This window comes from Schistosoma haematobium, chromosome 3, assembly GCF_000699445.3.
Source record: "Schistosoma haematobium chromosome 3, whole genome shotgun sequence".
NCBI classification, from domain to species: domain Eukaryota; kingdom Metazoa; phylum Platyhelminthes; class Trematoda; order Strigeidida; family Schistosomatidae; genus Schistosoma; species Schistosoma haematobium.
This window is the reverse complement of record NC_067198.1, coordinates 11,778,857-11,797,404: the sequence shown is the minus strand read 5'-3', so window position 1 is coordinate 11,797,404 and position 18,548 is coordinate 11,778,857. Positions and strand designations below refer to the sequence as shown.

General features: G+C 40.5%; 1 protein-coding gene across 2 annotated transcripts; it reads left to right on the top strand.

Moving 5' to 3' along the window:
* The first annotated feature begins 9,385 nt into the window (after window positions 1-9,385).
* PSMF1 (Proteasome inhibitor PI31 subunit) lies at window positions 9,386-18,100 on the top strand. Of its 2 annotated transcripts, none has more exons than XM_051213007.1 (3): window positions 9,386-9,747; window positions 11,515-11,805; window positions 16,622-18,100. In XM_051213007.1, the coding sequence occupies exons 1-3, from the start codon at window positions 9,478-9,480 to the stop codon at window positions 16,970-16,972; spliced, it is 912 nt and encodes a 303-aa protein (XP_051068941.1). In that variant the 5' UTR covers window positions 9,386-9,477; the 3' UTR covers window positions 16,973-18,100. The 2 variants fall into 2 exon arrangements, with proteins under 2 accessions (XP_051068941.1, XP_051068942.1); XM_051213008.1 differs by lacking the exon at window positions 16,622-18,100 and adding an exon at window positions 11,845-15,335.
* Window positions 18,101-18,548: the final 448 nt, after the last annotated feature.

Sequence of the window (18,548 nt, the reverse complement as noted above, 5' to 3'; positions counted from 1 at the left end):
TTTATAACTATGGATCCCACCAGTTTTATGTGAAGTCCGTTCTTCCATCTTTCAGAGTCTCTTCCCTTACACCCTAAGTACACAACGTATCGTCAGGCTACATGTAAACCAAATATAGTCTAAACGCTACTTGTGTATCAGTTACCTCTGGAATTTTTCTTTATATGTTGACGCAATCTATCAAGAATAGCACAAAGTGCGTGGTAGATACTCTGTGGTTGGTTTACACTGAGAATAAATAGTGACTAATGAACATATCAAGTAGCAGTTATTACTGAATTCATTCTGTATTGCTGAAATTGCCGTGGCTAGAGTGATTCATTTCATGCCATCTTATGTATAGGGAAACTAAATTCTATTTTGTTACTTTAAGAAGATATTGGGTTTTGGGAGGTATAACATGTACAAAAGCTTTTCTCAAGTAATTAACCATAATGTCTGCATCGTTTTGGTTTTTATATAACATCCTATTATCTGAAGTATCGTCTGTCACTTCGTAGTCTCACAATTTAGATAGGATAAATATTGTGTTTGATATCAAGTTTCGTGACATATTTGTGACTCTCTAAATGTGTCGACACTTTTAATTTAGAAGATCTGGTGAAGATAATGTGCCTCAGTAATGTTAAATTAGACCAGTTTTTTCCAGAATCCTTTACCATTTCGTGTTGATGGACTGTTTAGCAAACACTTCTAAGAGACGAGCATTCAATTTCCATGATTACTATCATCGTTTTAGAGCCCAGTATTGTGGCCATATGTATGGCAACTATATCACTTTGTCCAAAGGGCTGGTAACAATAATGAGTTGGTCGCTGATGTTACAGCATTCCACCGCTATATTATGTAGATTCCTTCAAGTTCGTCAAAAGACCGTCCATCAATATTCTCACGTTCATTCACGAACTCCCGAGAATTCTCTTTCCTAAGTGTCAAACTTGTGGAGGGCTTTACAACCCACTTTGTGCGATTGCTGTGCGAGTACAATAAAAAATTCCTTCATATATGTTCTTCCACGACCATTCCCATGGTCTGTCTTATATGTATCACTCCTTCGACCGTTGCTTGCATCTAAGTATATGTTGCCTCATTTGGTTTGTTGGCGATTATTGTCACCAAACCGCATGACCGAGCCATGTCATTTCGATCTCCTGTTGCCGCGTTCACTATTGTTGACCTTCACTTTGCGTCATATGTTGAATGTAAATCTTCCCAGTAGTTAGATGTTCAGCTTCAGAGGACACGTGATTAAGAACCAATACTTCTACGCTACTATCCCACCATAATCAACGTAACGTTGGTTCGATATCAAATCGAGTGGGATTGTCACAAGTCATAGGTTACCAAAAGAATAATAAGAATCCTCTGTGTATTGATAAACTGAAAGTTGAATCGAAAAGAAGGCGGCAGTGACTAATTGGGAAATACATGTTGTAATTTCAAAAATGTTTGATTTAATTTTTAACACGCGTAAAATGAAAATCCACGTGAACATTACTTAATCACTGAGCAGAAAAGAATTATCATGATGAAGAATGATTTAGTATAAAGCTATTTGAGCAAGTCACATCCAGATGAATAGTAATGATCTTTGGTTAATAGCTTAACTTATGAGGAGTTCAAGGATTTTGTGCTGATAAATAGAAGGACAATCAATACTGTATCAATGTTGATATTGGTGTAAACTTTGGTTTGAATTAGAAAGACAGTTAACGTTTATGCCGGTCTGCTATCCATATAAGTTGATTTACAAATGCATTTGCATTCCACGGGGATGGTGGAAGAATTCCAACTAGTGTTTCAGTCAATTTGTTAATTTTAATACGGCCATTGAATCTGGTGGCGGAGTAATGTAGGGATAGTTGAATGTCATTGAATCCTAGCCAAATCATCTGGTGATTGGGTCACGGAACGACCAACAATTTGCTGATCCTCGTCAAGGTTGAGAACAACCAACATGCACCAATTAATTGCACGTCACTGACTGGCCCATGCGATGATGGTCGCACTCTCTTCCTTGTATCTACTCCTATCAACATATTTCTGTAACAACGTTGTCTGTGCTGTATGGTCACCAAGATAGCCACAGTACTTGTATACGACGAATGGGTGATCAACGTTAGGTACCAACCGTAATGTATGACTTCGGTGCTAGTTAGCCCTCAGTCATTCTAAACAGACCATCTATGTTGGTGATTTACAATAGCTAACCGCGGAGAGGAAGAGCTTCAACTAGTTGTTCAGTTGGTTGTCAAGTTTAATACTATTTATTTATTAACGAGAGATTTTCTCTACCTCGTTATTGCTTAGCCGTGATAGGAATTAGTAAAACTACCGATATGTATGAACCGTTATCAAAAGGTCATTAATTACCTAAAAATACCTGTAGCGGCAAATAAATCCCCAAAATTAATAGCTCTTTAAGTTTTCGATATTTGATGTTGACCGCATTAGTTTTAATGGACTCACACAGCTAAAGGTGCTGGGTCACGCATCCCCATGAGATCGCAGTGGATACAATATACTCCACATCCCCTACAGCCATTAGCCAGCTTAGATTAGTTACTTCTCGATATATCTATATTCTGTCAAATATATCTTCGAACCTCGTCGCTTCGGACTTCTGATTTGACTGGGTCGTCACGTTTCGATTATGAAAGATGTTACTAATTAAGGTGTTGTCAAACTTCGAATACTTTTTGCATCTTTGTACTAATAATTATGTGAATTTCAGACAGATAGCTAACAGTGTAGTGAAGGAGAACACAGGTGAGGACAACCAAATTGTATTTAGCACAAAATTACAGAATTACTTGGTAAAATAGAAAAACCATATAGTAAGTCGTTAATTTGCAAAATATCATTCCATCATATCTAACCGGACTGTTGCCGTTGAAACATCAATCCATTGTCTCACATTTCATTGTTCATGCGGTTTCTTACAAATTCTATTGTGTTCTCGCTCTTCCTTTCTTGATCTTCACCATCCTCTGCTGCCAGACATTACATTCCTGACTCGCGTTATATACTATTTGTGTCAATATAAATAACACGCACCACACTAGTCCCCCCTTTTAATAAGGTGTCTTCACAGTCTTTCTGATCGCCGTACAGTTGTCTTCTTTGGTGCTTTTCGTGACTCACACCCATGATGATCTTGAAACCATCTCTGCAGTTGACTAGCATTTACGCGCTTCTGTTTGTCTTCTCTCCGGATTGTGTAGACCGAGCCGCGTCTCTCCGTGATAACATACGGTCCTTCCCGCTTTGGGATCTGCTTTCCCGACCCTGCTCCCCCTGCTATGTTACTTTTTCGTTCTTTACACTTTACTAGGTCCCCCACTGCAAAGGGTTTCCACGTTCTCCTCTGTTGTTCCGCCTTCTTTATGTCTGATATTTGTCTCTTTTCCACGTTCTTTATTGCCTCCCTCCTCTCTTTTCTTAACCTTGTTGTCGTCCATTTCTGTTGTTGTGGCCAGGTCTTATTATGAAATTGGAAGTCGTGGCTGTCTGCCACACATGAGTAAGAAAGGTGACTTCTTGGTTGTTCCTTGTGTGGAGGAACGGTGTGCCAGCAAAATCAATGGTAACTCTTTCTCCCAATTTCCTCCTTTAGATGCTAACCATTCCTTTAACGTCCGGTTGTTTCTCTCTGTAAGCCCGTTTGTCTGAGGATGATATGGTGTAGTTCGTATTCTCTTGATGCCAAACTGCTTTAAACGGGCTTTAAACTCGTCACTTTCAAAACAGGGACCCTGGTCAGTTAATATCATCTTCGGTATTCCGTGACACTCTACAATATGCCGGATTACCACTTCGATCACTGTCCTTGCCCGCTGGTCTGCAATGGGTACGCCATCTACCCAACGTGTAACATGTTCCGTCATCACTGGCAGGTACTGGTTACCGCTCGCCGTCTGTGGAAACGGTCCCATCACATCCACCGACCATAGATCGCCGACTGGGGCTACTAGGATTGACTGTAATGGCGGTTGTGTGTATCGATCGCTTTTCATTAGCTGACACTGCTGGCAAGTTAACACGTATTCAGCCACATCGTCTCTCATGCTCGGCCAGTATGCACTTTGTCGTAGTAAGCCCGTCGTTCTTGCGATACCTGTATGTGCTACCTGGTGACACCCGTGTATCACTTTACGCCGCCAGTCTTTCGGGATCACCGCCACCCAATTCTCGTCATCGTCCTGCCAGGACTCCATATGAGTTCACTCTCAGTCGTTCCTTTTGCAGAAGCAGCGTTATTACCTCATTGTCCATTGTTCGTTTATCTACGTCTGCTCCCTCTTTTATCACTCTGATTACCTCTCGAAGGTTAGGGTCAGCTTTCTGCTGCCGGACGAGTTCTAATGGGTCTCCCTCTACACTATTCACTGCGTATGCTGTTAATGGCAGGTCGGCTTCCATGTCTGGTCTTGACAAGTAATCCGCCATTACGTTTTCTTTTCCTGGAACATGGCCGATACTGAAGTCGTATTCTTGCAGGCGTATCATCCATCGCGTCAACTTCCCTCGGGGGTCTCTTGCTGTTTTCAACCACTGCAGGGGTTTATGGTCGGTCTCAATGTGAAATCGTCTACCTAAGAGGTATGGTCTCCATTTTTCCACTGCCCACACGATCGCTAAACACTCCTTTTCGATGGTTGAATACTTCTGTTCAGCGGGTGTGAGGACGCGACTCGCATATTCCACCACTCTATCAGCCTGACTCAACACAGCACCTATACCATGATCACTCGCGTCTGTGGCCACTGTAAACAGTCTTCCCGGTTCAGGCAGTCTGAGCGTCATCTGGCGATCGTCTAGCATGTTTTTGATTCGGTTGAACGTTTGTTCGGCAGTCTCAGTCCACGTAAACTTGGTGCTGCTCAATAACTTATATAAGGGTGCTGCTATTTCGTTGAAATTCTTGACAAACCGACTGTAGAACGCCGCTCTTCCCAGGAACTGTCTCAACTTCCTTTTCGAATTAGGTACTGCAATATTTTTTATGGTAAGAATTTTCTCCGGCAATGGTTTTATTTCTCCATTTCCCACTTTATGTCCCAACAATGTGACGCTACTTTTCGCTATCTGCTACTTGTCCTTATTAATCCGAAGTCCAAATTCGTCAATTCGCTTTAAGACCGCTTCCACATGCTTGATGTGATCTGTTTCTGTTCGACTGTACACAACTACATCGTCGCCATATACCTCGACATTATCTAGATTCTTGAGCAGTAGTGTCATTAATCTTCTGAACGTGAACGGCGCACCCGCCAACCCGAACGGCATTCGTCTAAATTGATACTGTTTATCACGTACAGTAAACGCTGTCTTGCTTCGGTCGCTCTGTTTTATAGGCAGTTGCCAATATCCTGACCGCAAATCCAGTACTGTAAACACCGTGGCATTCTGTAGCCAATCTAATGTTTCCACCACTGTGGGCATTGCACAAGGTTTCAGGTCTGTTATATTATTCAACTCTCTGAAGTCGACACAAAATCTATACTTTCCATTTGGTTTCTTTACCAAGAGTACCGGTGAGCTATATGGGCTGCCTGCTTCCTCAATTATACCTTCTTTCAACATTTCCTGGACCTGACGATTTACCGCAGCCTCTAAATGCACCGGGACACGACGTGTTGCAAATATATTTACTCGGTCGTTCTTTATCGGGATTTCGTGCTTTACTTTGTCACAAAATCCACACGGCTCCCCATCTCCAGTGAACAGTTTCGCATACTTTTGGGATAACTCGCTAATGTTTGGTTTCTTCGACGAGACATCCGCTGCCACTCTTATTTCAGCCTCTTCGCTACTTTCGTGTATTGGCAATGAACCATACTTTGTGACCACCTTACCGCTTCTTAAGTCGACTATCGCTTTTACTTCTCTTAGGAAATCTGCTCCTAATATCGGTCTCGATAAGCTTGTGGTTACCACGAACGGAAAATTTATCTCAGCATCTCCCGCTTTTGCGATACTGTTAGATACCCCCAACACCTCTAACATATGGCCTCCTATAGTGTGGACAGCTAATGTACACGGCTTTAGTCTCTTACATTGCTCTTTGCCTATTAACGATACTGCTGCCCCTGCATCGATCAGACAAACTAAATCTCGTTCGTTTATGTTCACTCTCGTATACACTGCCCCTCTTTCTACTAACGCAACAACCCACAGATTCCTAGGATAGAAAGAACACTCGTTATAACGTCTAAAATATCTGCGTCTTCGTCTTGTTGGACAGTTTATCTTCCAATGTCCTGTCCCTCCACAAGCGTAACATTTATCGTTCCTTTTATGATTCACTCGTATTGCTGCAATCTCACGATCCAGCTCCCTAATCTTCCTCTCGACATTACTCATCTCCTGCTTTTCGCACCCGACCGGAGCTACTGTTCGCGTCATCAGCTGACGAGTCACCTTCGCCAGTTCGGTTGCGCTGCGTTCACCAGTTTCAGCTGTTGGGAGGTGGTGGCAGACTCTCGATAAACTGTGACGCCAACAACTGTGCCTCCGACTCCTCATCCAGACTCGGCAGCGCACGACGTAACAATCTGGCAAGCTCCACAGACAGCACCAGTGGGTCACCATCGACCGGCAACCTCGCCAACCGGAACTTTTGCAGTGCCCCCCTTTCTGTCCACTGAGCTGTCGAACTCCGCCGCCAACCGCTCCGTGACTGTCCTCATGTCGTCTTCCCGCCAGCACCGTCCAAGCTGTCATACACAGCCTTCGCCCTGCCTCTCAGCAGCGTCCCTAGCACCACCAACTTTGCCTTCGGCTCCTTCACTCCCACCAGCTCCGCCACGGCCTCAAACTCCTTCAGGAAGCTCAGCACATCTCCGTCCTCAAACTCCTTCGGCCACGGAATCTTCATCCTTAGTGGAGGCAGCGACACCAAATGTAGTGAAGGAGAACACAGGTGAGGACAACCAAATTGTATTTAGCACAAAATTACAGAATTACTTGGTAAAATAGAAAAACCATATAGTAAGTCGTTAATTTGCAAAATATCATTCCATCATATCTAACCGGACTGTTGCCGTTGAAACATCAATCCATTGTCTCACATTTCATTGTTCATGCGGTTTCTTACAAATTCCATTGTGTTCTCGCTCTTCCTTTCTTGATCTTCACCATCCTCTGCTGCCAGACATTACATTCTTTTAACTCACGTTATATACTAATTATATCAATATAAGTAGCACGCACCACAACAGTAAACCCTTAAATATGAGTAGGTTCGTGAGAGATGTGCTCTGGACTCCAATGTTCACATGTCCAATAGATCGACTACTTATATTCATGCACATTGGTTTCTGGTACTTAAAAGCCGGTTGAAAGTGTCACGTTTTGAATAATATAGAGATCAGTTTGTATGAGTGAGTCAACCAAGCTTATTGCCCACAAATATGGGTGATGAGGTGTTGTACGATGCTTCCGGTTAAATGAATCTTTAAAAGATGATAAACGGAGAGTCCTGCTCTCGTGGTTATCGAGAAGAGCACAAGCTGTAATCAACGAGAGTACAACCCCTAACTCATATGTGTGATAATGGCATAAACTTCAGTCAGTGTTGGGGTAAATTCGACAGCGATGTTTCCGGATTATTATTTTTATTTAAGTTGTCCAACAGATTTGATGGATAAAAGACCAGTTGTGATCAGTAGTAGTGACCCTAAAGGAACCAAATTAAACATACAATATTGCAACCAATCCCTGGGTGTGCGTGGTGCTACTGACCTTTTCAATTGTTTGATTAAGTAAGGATCCAGAGTCCAGATAAATACGTGGCTCTCACCACGCCAACGATCTGAAACGTGCTTAATATTGCGGAAACGTTAGGAAATAAACTCATCGAAGCTTCTGAGATTTTGTCTTTGCTGTTCGGTAATGAAAATGGAATACAATTATAAATTTAAGAGTATGGTGATACATGGTTACTTATCGTACGAAGGTACTAGGCACCAATAAAATCATCATCTTGAGAGAGGGGTGAGATGAGAACTTGTGGGGAATTTGAGGGGAAATATCAGACGAACATGACCGTTGGGTTAAGTGATGTGGTTGGTGGTGGGATGTTGTGTGGTTAGGTCCAACGCGATTATCATAATCGATGGTTGGAGGGGTTATGCAAGTAATGATAAAATCAGTCTCACTGCTATGGATGAGGTAAATTAACTTGAATTCTTGGGTTTAAAAAGATCTTATTCTTTTTATACCGGGAGATCACTCCCAATGTGCTAGGTTTTACGTTATTATGGTTGACTGACTAATTTACTTGATCGATACTAAGGTTAGACTATATAACATAAGAATGCTATGTACTCCGGCAGTTAAATCTCAAATGAGTTTGTTGGTCACGGGAAACAGCAATTTCAATCACCTTGAACCTTCTACAGCTATGCTGACAACGATTACCGTTTGTTTTGGAAAGTTTTGCCAGCTTCAAACCAAAAGTGACTCAGAATCCTATCTTTGATATATCACTCAAAAGCCTACAACCCTAAATGTCTGATTATCGTGTGACACTGTCTGAATAACTGGCACTGACAAAGTATCTCGCACGTACCTGATAATGCTATCACACCTTTAGTTTGATCCACTAGTTTTCTGCAGCTAATCATCCCATGGTTTCACCTCACTAGCACTCATTCCTCCCAAGACTTTCTTCTAGGACAGTGAAACAGTGGTCATTACGAAATAATCTCAAGTTTGCAAAGTATTTTGTTAGTTGTTCAGTAGTAGGTTTCGCTCCCGATGAGAAAATGGCATCGCTCCCATCGAACACCGCTCAAGGACATCCGTATCCTACATTTTGTTAGATCTCGTTAAGTTTACCAGTGCTGACATACAGATCCAAAGTACAGTTTAATTGTCAGAGGATCAATGATACCTAAGTCATGCCTCAAACAACGTTCGGACTTTTTACCCACCGACCATCGGAGTTTCAAAAGGAGGGCTAGCATACCTAGAAGCACTGGTTAGGTTGTAGAATTTATTTACCTTGCTAGACTAATAGTTATAATATAATGAGGTTGACTGCTTATTATGTGACCGTTTGAAATATATAATTTCATGTCGAATTCATGCTACTGTATATCCTAACATAGTTGTTCAGCTGCCCCGTTTTTAAGTAGCCTCCAAAAAAGTAAAATCTTACAGGTAAATATTTTAGTTAGGATAACCTTGAGTAATTCTTCGAGTCCTGCTGTAACTCGTGCGAAGTAATATTCCTGTAGCTTCTGTGTTCAGTTATAATAAAAAATCAATGCCACATGCAGATGGTGTTGCTGACTTACTACTTTTCCTTCTCCCTTCCAATTTATTTTAATTCAGGATACAAGTTGCCTGCAAGCCAGTTACATAAAGTCTAACGCTACTTTGTGGTCTTTATAAAGTCAAGGTCGTTGATGTCCCAACATTCAAATCTTTTGAGAGGATTCGTTAAATCAAGCTCATCTCATATCACCTATGTCTGATGCAAGTAGTAAAAAACGTCCTGTAGAAACAAGCATCCTTGACTACGTTTTATCCTTTCATGGGTCAAATTGCAAGAATCGAGCTTCGTTTATAGCTCTTTTGGTCCACTCAGAACTTTTATCGCGTGGAGCAAGACCCACAGAAGCTACCGCGCGAACTGCAGTACTTAGTTCGTCCTGTCTTGCTGAAGATCCTATTCGAATGTCATACGCGTTGATATCTAGATCAAAGTCCGACACGTTATCAACACCGTGCACCCAAGTACGTATACTTATTCTGTCTTAAGTATTCACCTAAAGTATTGGAGAGGGTTCTGTCGTTGACTGAATGTATCTTTTGCACCCAGCGCACCGTTTAATGTGTAAAAAGCATACTTGTGTTGTTTCGCTCGTATACTTACTCAGACTACTTGTATACAACTAAAAGCTTAAATCAAATATCTTCCAGCAAATAAAGCTCCCCATGGCACTCGTTGTTTTATTAGGTTACCTCGCTAAATTACCCGTTAGGAACGTTCTTTAAGGGCTTGGTAGCAACATATGACGCATAAGCAAGTTGTTCTGCCTAGAAACAGTTTCAGCGAACCACAATTTCTTCTGGACTGTCGATCTACTCGGATGGATTATAATCAAAACACCATGCGCAAGTATATCCCTTACAAATTTCAGAAATTTTTAATAAAAATGGAAGCCTTCAGGTCAGAATAAACTGTCAACCTGCAACAAAAGATGCATACAACTATTTGTAGAAGCACTATTCAGTAAAAGTACAGTGATGAAATCGATCTATGGATCTAATTAGAATTCTTCACCTTTATTAGACGAATCAGCCCGCTTCTTTTTAGCACTCATAGGGATGAACAGACCTATCGCCATTATTCGTACTTGGTTTTCTCGAGCCTACAGCTTTGTTATCTTGTACAGGTTCATGTACTAAGTCTTTAAACTAATTACATGCAACTAACTTGCTAAATTTTGAGGTGTTTTTGTGACGTACGTATTCATTTAAGACAGTAACCGACTTAGCTGGAAAAGTGTAATCTAGTTTCAGAACGCAAGACTGAAAATGGCGATCCCAGATATTACTTTGCGAGCAGGTCGTATGGCAATTTCGTCAAGCTAAATGACGTGAAATCCCATAATAGCCTCAAAATACTGCTAAGAAATATATATTATCATAATTCCTATCTAATTGGTGGGTTTTGATTACAGCTTCGAGAAAATTAAATAATGTACAAGAACCCATTCAAACTCCCTTATTAAGCAACATTGATTGTGTCTCATTAAAAAGTTTCTATATTATCGAGGAAAGTCGAAAATGCCTTTCAAACCCGATCAAGTAAATGTGTTATGGTATGACACTCTTGTCATTTACATTGACAACTACCATTCCCACAGACATCTCTCTATCAAGTAATAGCATCCAGTTTTTTCCACTCCGAGAATCTTAAAGCCCTTTAGATCTATAAATGTATGCTTTTAGGTGTTTTACTGGTCATCTCTTCGAAGTCTTTTAATTTTAATGAAATCATTGCGAAAATAATATTAGTCATAGCGTAAAAACCGGACAAAACTGTGCCCTACCCAAGGTACCATACATCAGTAAGATGGTTGATCACATGAGTCCCAGTGAATATGTCATTTTGTTTCGATTCACTTTCCAAAACGGATTAAAGTCTTTAATGTAACTCTCCCTATTTTTTCAATTTACTATTAGTATGTTGGTGTTTAAGCAGCTCGAGGTAGTACCGTACCAACAACACTTGCTTCTAAGTTTTATCAAATTGACACACCGTGGTTTATGTACAAACTCAGTGTTGTTGGTTTTACGTGTTCTCTTTTTAATTAGTAAACGAGTACCTTAGTACATACGGGAATAGTGCTAATTGAAATGCACGTTGGGATTTGTTTGTGCTAACATTCTGTTTTATATAAGGCTGTTCAAACTTTAATTTCTTTGACTTGTAACTATATATATATATATCATAAGTTTTAACTCTTGTCTCGTATGTTATTTAATCTTTAAAAGCTGCAAGTCTCAGTAGCCGAAACAGACGCTCACATTTTTGTTAATGTAACAGACACAACTACTGATAAATTTGGACATTTGGAACTTTCTGGAATCGAACATGTTTGTCTTGATAGCGTCGATAATTCGACTTACGGAGATGCTAATATCGTATTCCCCCAATTAGACGAACTGCTGGACTCCTTTGAGGAAAATCTATGGAAACCTGTCCTCCCACCACCTCTTTCCTGCCGTCCATCTGAAACTGATAAGAATGAACCTCGACCAAGCAATGATGATTTCCATAACCAAGTATGTTTGCATTAAGAACTTAATCTATTTATCTGGTAGTGATATTGCACATATATTCTTTGACTTCCTAGAATAAGACAAACATGCTCTGAAGTCCTTGGAATAAAATGGGTGTAATACATAGTATGTGGAGTTAACAGATTCTTGACAGAATAGAATAACCACCCACTGATTTCAGGTAGTAATAGTTATGTTAGACTGTGAATTAACCAAACTTGGGATTTCTGACCACATAATTTAAACCTACTAACCTAATAGTATTCTATTTTCTGCAAGACTTGAAGGTTCTAGGTTCTATCTTGATTTTTCGGTCCGAAATTTCAAAGAGTCGAGCCAGAGCAAAACATCCCTTCGGTGCTCTTTATTTCCCAATCTTCAGCTAATGTTGACCTACAACACAGCGATTCCAAAAGTCTGAGAAATGCTATTTCTCACCCTTCAATTTCGGTCGTTGTAATTTCAGTTAGTTCATTGTACTGTTTTTTGTCTAGGAATTCATACTGTGACATTTATCTTGATGCTATTAAACAGCAACATAATTCTGTATAGACTTTTTTATGATCTATGGAAAGATTAGTTATGATTTTAAACTAACAAGTTTGTTGAACATCAAGCAGGAGGATTATATTTGTAAAAAATTCAGCAATCGAATTTTAAGTAAATCCAATGTTGTCCAAATTTAAACGAAGGTTCTTATAAACACGTTGTCTCCTACAGGCACAAGTAATTGAACGACATGCATTGTAAACAAAAAACATATAATTAGTGATCAGTCACTTTTTGAAGGATAATAGTGATCAGTTTACTACATTTTTGTGCTCACAATGTCCATAATATGATTACAGTCTTTTTAATTCAACTAACGTCATAGCTTAAATTATACACTTCTTGATAGTATTGTTCAGTTACCTGAGTTAACAATGCTTAAATATTCCTTTCCGAGCTTTCTTTGTGAATTAAACGAACTGATGGTTACACATTACTGTACATTATTTTCGACAGTATCACAAGCATAGTTCTCAGATAGTCTGATTTCTACCAAGGTGGACATGTGAATACTGTTTGTGCTTTCATAGAGTTTGATACCCTAAACGCGTATTTACAGTCCTCATATTTCTTAAGAACAACCAAACCTTGACCACCCTGCTATTGTACATTTTGCTCTGATGATTTTAGTATGTCACCATAGGCTAACACATGTGTGTCTGACTCTATGTGGATTATGACAAACTAATTGCGTCTAATTGCTGATCAGGATGGCCCTAGTTGTTCATATTAAAACAGATCCTTTAAGTTAGCATTATAGAGAAATCCCACTGTTTTCTTCGTTAAAATTAAACTTATCATCCGAACATCATTTACTCTATCCGGTTTTATTTTTACGAACCATATTTCATACACATAGCTATCTTTAACACGTACATTAACCCTACGTTCGACTACACTGTCTACTTCAGTGTATGCAGCCGGGTACTTCCATGAGCTCTCACACAAAAGTCGTGGCTGATAATACGGTTTGCAGAATTGTACTTGATACTTAAGTCACACTAGTCATTTATTTATCTGAACACATAAATATTGGTACAAAGAGGAACAGAATACATATGCGCCACACAAGTCACTTGATTTGCGTGCGGTCTGTTATACTACCCGGGTGCCCAGACCGAAGCAGGTGGTTTTCTTAGGGGCCACACCCGGAGCCTTCGACCTAAAGATCTGATCTACAAGACAGTGGAGCAACGTAAGGAGACGCAGAACCATGGTAGCCGGTGACCAACGATTGGTTTATACTCCATTTGTTCCTTCAGGATCATGGAGCCCATGTGCACCATTGGTTTGGAATGAGGGTTTTCTAACTCCCCTTAGTAGATACCCCGTATCCACCAACCCGGTTAGAGTGCCAGGCATTCACTTATCGTCCTCTCAACTTCGTAAACAATACCCGCACCACGATAAGGCAATGAATAGGACTTCCCTGGTAGTGGCTGTATACGCGTGGCCATCTGAGGGCATTTCGAGAGGGAAAGCTGACTCTCCATACCTTGGCCGTCCCAGGGCATTTGGTGGCTATTACTTTGATGACGCTGGTCCAGTGGTTGAGGTGTTTAACATTCAGCCACCAAGTCACAGGCTCAGGTCCCGATCCATCTACTTCGGTTTGGGTTGTCAGTAGCACCAATAACCCCCACACTTCGAGTGTAACTCGGAACCAAATACTAATCTGTCTGCTAAACGCGTTAAGATTTTTAAAGAAATGCTCACTGCTCATTCTTCCATACTATTATTCTAGAACAATATCTCAACATTTATCATATCGTTGAATAGTTTGGAATACAATAGTGCATATTCGTAACTAGGTTTCATATTTTGCTTGGACCTATTTGGCATTTATGGTTGATAATGTGTTTTCTGAATATTATTACGATAACCTTCGCTCTGAGATTTTTCAGAAACTTACTATTAGCAATATCGTGTACGACAAACTCATAATGCAGCTACATAAAGTTTTTGGAATATGCTGAATATATATAAATTAAATTGTAATCTTCCATTCCCATCTGTAAGCAGTTTAGTTAATCGTTTCTTAAAGCGAAAATGCTGTTCAAAGTTCATACTGCAATTATTAAACTGCTGAACAAGAAATGTAAAGAGATACAATTGAAAAAATCTGTTAACTGCAAGAAGTTATCTTGTATAAATAACAGATGGTTTAAATATCAAACTATAAACGGCTATGTATAATCATAAATCACACCATTCATATTTCTTATTACCATAGGCTTTTCATACTAACTGTTCAACTTTTTTTCTACACTAAGCGAAAACACTTAAAAAGTTCATAACTCCTTTTTTATTTGACCGTACGTAAGATATAAACGATTCATTCGGACCCAACTTAAATATGTGGTCGACTGAAGATTGACAGCCTTACTTATTGACTTACTTATCTTACCGAGTACTCCATATTTCGTTGTTGTATGAAATACGACCAATTATATATGTTCAGCATGGATTAAATGTCAACGATCTTGTGCGTTCAGCGCATTATTATTATCTCTGTCCTACTAATAATACAACCAAGCGTAAAAATATAAGTCGATAAATAGATAAACCAGTCTGTATATTCGGAACTCGCTCGAATACAGACTAGGTTTCAAATATCATACTGTTCTGTAAGGATGCTTAACAGGGCACTTTAACATTTTAATTCGGAGCACCCAGCATTCTCCTCCAATACCAGTACGTCCTTTACGTGTTGAACATCAATTTAGTGACTCATAAAGAAAGGCGAAGCTAGTACCAGACTCATATTCCTATATAATAAACACATTTTCCACTTCTTATTTTGTAGGTTGGTGCTTGACCGGCTTAATTCTAAAGTAATGAGACAAGTTAGTTAGCCACTTAACTGCCTGTAGCACCATACCTATCTTCCTAAGACTGTTATTTGAAGCGAGAAAAGTAGTTTCCATAGATAATGCCCAAGGCATGCAATCCGCACTTAATCAGTTGGCAATCAGTGTCCGTAGGTATGGTATGTGCTTTGCACCTTCGAAGTGCAAAGTACTTCTACAAGACTGGCAGGATTCTAATCCTGTACTCACCCTGGGTGGTGAGCAGATAGTAGTCGAGAGGTTCGTGTATCTAGGTAGCTGCATAAGTGCTGGTGGGGGTGTGAGTGATGAGATCAATGCACGTATAGTGAAAGCCAGAGCGGCTTATGCCAATCTGGGCCACCTTTGGCGCCTTCGTGATGTTAGCCTGGCTGTAAAAGGTCGGATCTACAACGCGTCGGTGAGGGCAGTTTTGCTCTATGCTTGTGAAACCTGGCCTCTCCGAGTTGAGGACGTTAGAAGACTCTCTGTGTTCGATCATCGCTGTCTCCGAAGGATTGCTGACATCCAGTGGCAACACCATGTCAGTAATGCAGAGGTTCGGCATCGTGTGTTCGGACACAGAGATGATAATGCAATCGATGTCACCATCTTGAAACACCGACTTCGGTGGCTTGGACATGTTCTACGAATGTCGCTCCAGAGAATTCCACGTCGTGCATTATTTGCCGACTCTGGGACTGGTTGGAAGAAGCGGAGAGGTGGTCAGTGCATGACATGGTGTCGTGGTATGAAAGAAAGCTGCAAAGGACTGGCTTCTGTCGGTCCTTCACGACTCCCTGGTTGGGGTCTGAGAGATGGTGCTACACAGTGGCTAGAGACGTTATCAGATATGGCTCAGAATAGAAGCCAGTGGCGATCCTGCTGTAACCTTCTTTTACTTTCTTCATAAAAAGTGGTTGTGTCTCCCTCAACTGAAAGATTTCTTCTGATTGTACCTTTCCGTTCTCTCATTATTACTATTATTATTACTACTACACTACCTTACACCAACCTCTTCGTTATTGTTCTCTTTTTTTCTTTCTCTTCGAATTCTCATTGTTTTGTGTGGCGTATATATATTGGCGCTCTCTTGTACCAATATTTATGTGTTCAAATAAATAAATAAATAATCCTAAGACTGTCTTTTAACATATCGGTTACATTTATTGAAACCAGACTAGTGGCTTGATAATATTGATTGTTATCGATAACAGGTTTTCGGTTTTTCATCCATCATTATGAAATATTTCTCCGAGCATAACTTGTAAAATGGAGCACTATGTGGCATTGACATCAACTAGATGGGTTTTTTTATTTAGGGCAATAGTTGATCAGTTACTGTTATGAATGTATCCTAAGAAAAAATTCAATCTGTAGTGACTTGTCTTTATTAAACGAATGTGTAAAATGTAATTGTCTTTCACATCCTCTCTTTGTAGCCACAAATACCCTTTCGGGGCAATTTCACCAGAACAGAGCCGTCAGCTGGGACACTACCGCCAGATTATGGACGAAGTGACCTTGATCCCCTAGCAAGTATTGGAGGGCCATCAAGAGGTGGTGGAATGATTTTAGATCCAAGGCGCATCATACCTGGTAGTCGAGTTGATAGTGACTTTTTTCTCGGTGGTCCTGATGTTCTTCCCCCTGGGGCAGTCCCTCCGGGGGCTCGATTCGATCCTTTTGGACCCGGTATAGGACCTGTCAGACCACATCCTTCAGGTGGTCGTCGCCATATTCCAGATCCTGATCATGCCATACCTCCTGGATTCGATAACTTCTATATGTAGACCTTTCAATGAACTGAGTTTTCTTCTATTCGATTCAATTACGTAGAAGATTCTCTTATTTTCCCTATTATGTATCACTTCATTTTACAGTTACAACTATATATGTTGCTTTCTTTCTCTATCATTTCAAAAGCTTACTGAATATCGAATTGTTTTATTTTGTAGAGAACTATAAATAGTTATGAGTTAATAGATATAACTCATTTATACCTATATATAGGTTCATATTAGCTAAATCAAAGTAGATTTACTGTGTCCATGATGGACCTAGAATCTCGTTCGTTCTGTTCTGCTTTACGGCTGCGAAACATGGCCACTAGGGATAGAAGATACTCATAAGCTACTAGTATTTGACCACAGATGCCTTAGAAATATTGCTGGCGTCTGCTGGGATCACCGGGTGAGTAATAGTGAGGTTAGATGCAGGGTATTAGGGAATGATGACAAATCATTTGATGAGGTGAATCTCCATCAACTGAGATGGTTGGGCCACGTGTTATGTATGCCTGAAGACCGATGACGACGACGTGCAATGCTAACCGGTGTTGGAGATGGTTGGAAGAAAGTTAGGGGTGGCCAAACCAAAACGTGGTATCAGTGCTTGAAGACACTAACTTCTGGTCTGTCCCATGTTGGTAGATGCAGACTACTTGGTTGGGGTCCGCGTGACTATCGTAACCAATGGTTGGAGACTCTTCTTGTCAGAAGGGGCTTTTGTGGAGATTTCAGGGGTTTAGTAGTTGAATTCATGAGTCAATTAAAGCTAGAACACTATGGAAAACCTGGAAGCACTGGACGGCTGTTTCTCCTTAGTATTGTAAAAATTGAAAGTACCCCACCCACCAGAATGAAGTAGTATAATACTGAAGATAATCAAACTAGATATGAAAGTAATTCACAAAAGGTGATCTTTATATTATTATTATTTGAACACATAAATATTGGTACAAGAGAGCGCCAATATATATACGCCACACAAAACAATGAGAATTCGAAGAGAAAGAAAAAAAGAGAACAATAACGAAGAGGTTGGTGTAAGGTAGTGTAGTAGTAATAATAATAGTAATAATGAGAGAACGGAAAGGTACAATCAGAAGAAATCTTTCAGTTGAGGGAGACACAACCACTTTTTATGAAGAAAGTAAAAGAAGGTTACAGCAGGATCGCCACTGGCTTCTATTCTGAGCCATATCTGATAACGTCTCTAGCCACTGTGTAGCACCATCTCTCAGACCCCAACCAGGGAGTCGTGAAGGACCGACAGAAGCCAGTCCTTTGCAGCTTTCTTTCATACCACGACACCATGTCATGCACTGACCACCTCTCCGCTTCTTCCAACCAGTCCCAGAGTCGGCAAATAATGCACGACGTGGAATTCTCTGGAGCGACATTCGTAGAACATGTCCAAGCCACCGAAGTCGGTGTTTCAAGATGGTGACATCGATTGCATTATCATCTCTGTGTCCGAACACACGATGCCGAACCTCTGCATTACTGACATGGTGTTGCCACTGGATGTCAGCAATCCTTCGGAGACAGCGATGATCGAACACAGAGAGTCTTCTAACGTCCTCAA

Bases quoted from the DNA above. Each gene is read 5' to 3' on its own strand.
- PSMF1 (XM_051213007.1), top strand. From the start codon at position 9,478: ATGTCTGATGCAAGTAGTAAAAAACGTCCTGTAGAAACAAGCATCCTT. The intron at 9,748-11,514 runs GTACGTATACTT...AATCTTTAAAAG, and splicing joins TATCAACACCGTGCACCCAA to CTGCAAGTCTCAGTAGCCGA. The intron at 11,806-16,621 runs GTATGTTTGCAT...CTCTCTTTGTAG, and splicing joins ATGATGATTTCCATAACCAA to CCACAAATACCCTTTCGGGG.